Source organism: Triticum aestivum, chromosome 2B (assembly GCF_018294505.1).
Source record: "Triticum aestivum cultivar Chinese Spring chromosome 2B, IWGSC CS RefSeq v2.1, whole genome shotgun sequence".
Classification (NCBI taxonomy): Eukaryota; Viridiplantae; Streptophyta; class Magnoliopsida; order Poales; family Poaceae; genus Triticum; species Triticum aestivum.
In genome coordinates this window covers 789,573,828-789,580,092 of record NC_057798.1, presented here as the reverse complement: position 1 = coordinate 789,580,092, position 6,265 = coordinate 789,573,828, and the positions used below count along the sequence as shown (strand labels likewise).

Below are 6,265 nucleotides of genomic sequence, written 5' to 3'. Positions count from 1 at the left end.
GACAATGCCATCCAACTACCCCATTATTGAAAATAAGAACAAAACTTTGAAACAATTGCCATGTGACCGCCCGTAATAAAGATATTATCCTATTAATAAAAATGCCATGTTACTTAGTAATAAAAATTTCATACGCTCAATAATAAAAATGTCATCCTTTTAATAAGAAACATGCCATCCTCTTAAAAAATAAAGAAATGCCATGTTATTAATATTAAAATACCATGCTATAAAATGCCATGTTATTGGTAATAATTTTTTTCATAGATTTGCTCAGAAAAGCAAATTTACAAAAATGGGGCAAGTTTAGCAAACTTACCATGATCTAAAAACCAAGAAACAAATCACAATTCCCATATATTTGTGATGCTACAGTAGATAAATTTGCCACAAGTACAAAAATAATGTTGTGGTATCTATAAAATCTAAAAAATGCCATGATAAAAATAATTTGACGTGCTATATATTATAAATTTGCCATGATGCACACAAATAAAAACAGCCATGATGCTAAAAAAACTGATGTTAATGGCAAAATGTGTGTAAGTTTGACATCATGGCAAAAAATAGTGTAAAAAACAACTTTGTGCTTTTGAGAAGGCATAAAAATGACACGTCGATAAAAATATAAAAAATAGTTTGTATAAAATAATTTACCAAGGTGTGTTCAGAAATAAAAATGGCATGCCAAGATTAATAAATTTGTCATGTTCCAAAATAATAAAGTTGCCATGGTGTAAATAATAAAAATATCATGCTACATATAATAAAACTACCTTGGTCTGGTTAATGGAAATGGCACGATCTAACAATTTAGATTACCATGGTCTAAAAAATCAAAATGCCATGCTACCTATATGAGAATTTTGCTAAAAAAACCTATATGAGAATTTACCTGTGTTAAAACATTATATGCCATGATAACTCTATGAATTTGCCATGTCTAAAACATTATTTTCACATGTGGATATTAAGAAACATTCTAGGAAATTGCCATGTTAAAGCATTATTTCCCATGCGAACATTTTTGCACATGTGAGCTTGCCATAGACCTAGCACAAAGATTTGCCCTGGCAAGAAAAATAAAAGATTTGTATCCAAATCTTCATGAGTTGATACTATGTCAAAACAAACTAATTGCTTAAAAATCATTCCAACAAGAACTTATTGATGCCTGATAGTTTTACCATGCCACTACACAAAAAATATGCCATGTGACCAAATACAATTTTCACGAAATAAAACCTTCCATGTTTTTGAATTTGCCATATGATGTTTCTGCCATGTTTTGAATTTGCCATATGATTTTTTTTCCGGAAATTTGCCCATGCTACCTCACACAAAGAGGCCATGTAACCAAGACAATTTCCTCTAAAAAAAGGTCATGTTTGACTAATAAAAAAAATGCCATGTTTTGATTTTGCCATATGATTTTTCTATATCATGTTTTTGAATTTGTCATATGATTTTTTTTCTTCTTCAGAAATTTGCCACGGCGCTTCATAGAAAAAATATGCCATGTGGACAATACCAATTTGCAGCGCGGCCTAGCTGCTGCCATCGTCGGCGCAGAGGGAGACGAGCACGTCGGCCATTCCCGCCTGGCCGTCATATATGCCCGCAACGGCGACCACCGACAGTGCCACAGTGGCTTAAATCTAGCCTGAGTGGTCGACGGAGCTGCAAATTAAGGGGCAAAAATACAAAACACGACGTGGTGCATGTGTTTCGAGAAACAACATCGATCATGCGTACGCAGCGCGTGTGATCGATGGTGCTCCTTCACTTTTCTCCCCTGAAACCTGGTCAGTTTTTCTTTTCGCGGCCGGGGAGAAAACTGGTCAGTTCAAAGTGTACTCGGAGCACTACTTTCCAACAGACAAAAAACTGTTAAAGGCGCTCCTCCAAATTAGCCTTTCTAACAGCCAAAAAACAGTTTAAGGTGCTCCTCTAAGCAAACACTTGGCTTTGAATTAATCAAATGATTACGATTAAGATCTGAATGTGCAGCGGTGACAATTTCCTTTTACAATTATCTCTACCTCTCTACTGTCACAGCCCCAGAGTAATATCCTAATTCCTATGCACGTGATTTTACTACTACTACTACTACTACTACTACTACTTATTATTATTATTATTATTATTATTATTATTATTATTATTATTATTATTGTGGCTTTTAAACCACCTTGTTCCCTTTTAGCCTTTCCTTTCAAGACCCACCTCCAGAACTTTGCAAGTATTGTTATTTACACATTAGAGAGCTACCACAGTTTAGAATGTCACCACACTCCTACGTTCCACCCCTTGCTCAAATACTCTCCATGGCCTTTTTCTCTTTGAAATTCAAATCCTCTTCAAAGTTTGCAAAACTTGTCGGATATTTTATCAGAGCTTTGAAACATACGTCGAAGAGGCCACATCTAAAATTTCAGCCCATTTGGAATTTGTTTGGCCCTCCAAATAAATTCATTTCCATCTTATTTCTATTTTGTATGTCGGGGAAATGGAAAACCAATCTAAACTAACCCTAGTCGGCCCAATTGCTTTCTCCCGCACAAACCCAACAATCGCCAACATAGCAGGCCAACCCAACTCGCTTACCTGCTCCCGCGCGAGGCCCAGTCCACACTCCTAAAATGTTCACTGTCGTCTCCCTCTCTCAAAGAGGAGACGCCTCCTCGCCGACGACACCGGCCACTGGCCCCACGCCCCCCGGCATCCATAAAGTCCTCGAGGACGCTAAAACCTAGCCACCTACCCTTCCCTTCTCCCTAGTCGCCCCAAGTATGTCGCTTCCCTCCCCTTTCTTCCTCTCAATGAAAATAAAGAGCACGTCGAGAGCATGGCTATTACGCCATCATGACGAATGGCCACCCCACCCCATGTCGTCAAGCTATACAACCGGAGTTTTCTATGCAGAAAACATCATTTGTCTGACCACTCTGGAATCTACACATTGTAGCCTGTTTTTGTCTCTCAAGTTTGTTTTCAGTGCGTTCAAAAATAGTTTTGTTTTTATTCGAAGAAAAATAAACAATTTTTTCTGAAAGAATTGCTTGCCTTGGGCCCACTTTCTAGAACGGGCCAAATATCACGAGATGTGTGGGTGGAGCCTAAGCCCAGCTCTCTCTGGCAATGAATGAATGGGAAATGCCAGTACCTTGCATTTAGGGCTTGCATCATGCCAGTACCTTGAAACAATTTCTCTGTCTATAAATTGTTTTATGGATGTTGTGCCAACATGGTTAGCCAAATTGCCGCATCTCCAGTGGATTTCCTTGGGTACTAATAACCTTGTTGGCTCAATCCCACCCGAGCTTAGCAATCTCACCAACCTTAATATCCTGGAGCTCTCTCATGCCAACCTGAAAGGGGAAATCCCACCACAAGTAGGTCTAATGCAAGAACTCTCGACTTTAAATTTTGAAAAGAATCAACTAAAAGGTACAATTCCACCTTCCCTTGGCAACTTGTCCAAATTGTCCTATCTATATTTGGACAGAAATCACTTTTCCGGCAAAGTACCCACAACACTTGGGAGAATTGCAACTTTGAAAAGGCTTCTTCTATCTAAGAATAAATTAGAGGGGAATATGGACTTCTTGCTTGCTCTCTCCAACTACCGACAACTCCAGGACCTTGTAATAACGAATAATTATTTCACGGGTACCCTTCCAGACCATATGGGAAACCTCTCTACACAGTTAATCACTTTTCGTGCAAGTTACAATAAGTTAACCGGTGGAATTCCAGCTACTCTCTCAAATTTAAGCAGTCTGAATTGGATAGATCATTCCAACAACCTACTAACGAAGGAAATGCCATACTCCATCACTACAATGGAAAACCTTGTGTTTCTCGATATCTCAATGAATGAATTGTTAGGCACTATCCCAAGTCAAATTGGTACGTTCAAGAGTCTTGAGCGATTGTTTTTGCAGAAAAATAAATTCTTTGGCTCTATACCAAATAGCATTGGCAACCTTAGCAGGCTACAATACATTGACATGTCCAATAACCAGTTCATTTCTGCACTACCTACAAGTGTATTCCACCTAGATGAACTTATCAAATTAAATCTTTCTCACAATTCCTTTGGTGGTGCGCTTCCAGATGATGTTAGCATGCTAAGCCAAATCGATCAAATAGACCTTTCTTCCAACTTCTTGGATGGGAAGATTCCTGGATCAATCGGGGAATTTAAAATGCTAACCTACCTCAATCTATCATTTAATTTGTTTGAAGGCCCAATTCCAAACCAACTTAATAATCTAACTAGCTTAGAATTATTAGATCTCTCCTCCAATGATCTTTCTGGCACCATCCCCACTTTCTTTGCCAACTTTACATACTTGAGTACCTTGAACCTCTCCTTCAATAGGCTAGATGGTCAGATACCTAAGGGAGGTGTCTTCTTAAATCTCACATTGCAATCTTTGATTGGAAATGTTGGGCTATGCGGTGCTCCACGCATAGGATTTCCACCATGCCTTGACAAATCTCATTCAAGCAACAAACACTTGTTGAAATTTCAAATCCTGATTGTCATTATTACTTTTGGCGGTATTGCAATTTGCTTATACCTATGTATCAAAAAAGAACTTAAGAAGCGAGAGGTCAAAGTTTATGTCGATCCAACCGATGGCATATGCAATAAGATAGTGTCATATCATGAGCTCCTTGGCGCCACCAACAGTTTCAGTGAATATAACATACTTGGCTCTGGAAGCTTTGGAAAAGTTTTCAAGGGCCAATTGAGCAGTGGTTTGGTGGTCGCAATAAAAGTTCTGGACATGCAACTGGAAAAGGCCATCCGAAGTTTTGATGCGGAGTGTCGAGTTCTTCGCATGGTGCGACACCGCAACCTGATACGAATACTCAACACTTGTTCCAACCTCGACTTTAGAGCGCTTATACTTCAGTACATGCCAAATGGCAGCTTAGAGACACTCATACACCAGTCCGAGAATACAACATGTTTGGGGTTCCTTGAGAGGTTGGGCATCTTGCTTGACGTGTCGATGGCAATGGCGTATCTACATCATGAGCACCACGAGGTGATCTTGCATTGTGACTTGAAACCTAGCAACGTGTTGTTTGATGAGGATATGAATGTGCATGTGGCGGACTTTGGCATTGCGAGGCTGCTTCAAGGTGATGACAACTCCATGACATATGCGAGCATGCCCGGAACAGTTGGGTATATGGCACCAGGTACTTAGCTACAACCTTTTAAATCATAGATTTGCGGTTCATCATACATGTTGTGATCTTTGTTTCCGTGTTTCTTGGGCAGAGTATGGGTCTCTTGGAAAAGCATCGCGGAAGAGCGACATATTCAGCTTTGGAATCATGCTCCTCGAAGTCTTCACGGGAAGGAGGCCGACAGATGCCATGTTCGTCGGGGAACTGAGCCTTCGGCGGTGGGTTTGTCAGGCATTCCCCTCGGAGCTTATGCATGTCGTCGATGAGCGGCTACTACAAGGCCCGTCTTCTAGCTGCAACTTGGCCGATGGCTTTCTTGTGCCAGTACTGGAGCTGGGTCTTCTCTGCTCCTCCGACTTACCTGACCAGAGAACGACGACGATGAGCGATGTGGTCGTGACACTAAAGAAGATCAAAGTTGAGTATATCAAATCGACAACAGCGATGCCGGGGAGCGCAGCACAGTGATTGATCACTGCCCTTTCTTTTATCGATCTACAGCTGGATGTATCTGCTCGTCTCGTGCAATGAGGAGTTAACGACATCACCAGCTGTTACAAATTACTGGGACTATTGTACCTACGCCTCGTTGGTCCGTGCGTGTAATCATTTCTTGTTCGTTTTTTAAGGGAATCAGTTCTTGTTCTTGATATGTATAAGGTGTTGCTTTGAAGTTGATCCATAAATACAAATTGAATTGATGTGTTACTTCGGTTTGATGGATCAAATTAATGCCACAAAGTACAACCTCACTGGCCGGCATTAGAAATCGTAGGAACGATCTCCACTTAAAAGTTCCAGCTTGACAAAGAGATAAACGCATAGGCAACCACTGAATCCAGGAATTGAAGTTTGCCGCGGGAAAATTAAAGACCTTCTAAGGTCTTTTTATTTTGCAGTACAAATGCAAGCCTATTCAATCAAAACTGATGAAAGTAATCTACCAAAAGCAGGGAAATGCATCAAAAGATCTCAGAAACTCTTTCTTTTTCACTATATAAGTACACATCAAATCCAAAGGTGACGTGTCAAAAAATCTAAACAGAGAAGAGCG

General features: G+C 40.0%; 1 protein-coding gene across 1 annotated transcript; it reads left to right on the top strand.

The window, feature by feature from the left end:
* Positions 1-3,149: 3,149 nt before the first annotated feature.
* LOC123039683 (receptor kinase-like protein Xa21) lies at positions 3,150-5,802 on the top strand. The gene is made up of 2 exons (XM_044462735.1): positions 3,150-5,220; positions 5,303-5,802. Exons 1-2 carry the CDS (start codon positions 3,150-3,152, stop codon positions 5,677-5,679), a joined length of 2,448 nt encoding a protein of 815 aa, XP_044318670.1. The 3' UTR covers positions 5,680-5,802.
* Positions 5,803-6,265: the final 463 nt, after the last annotated feature.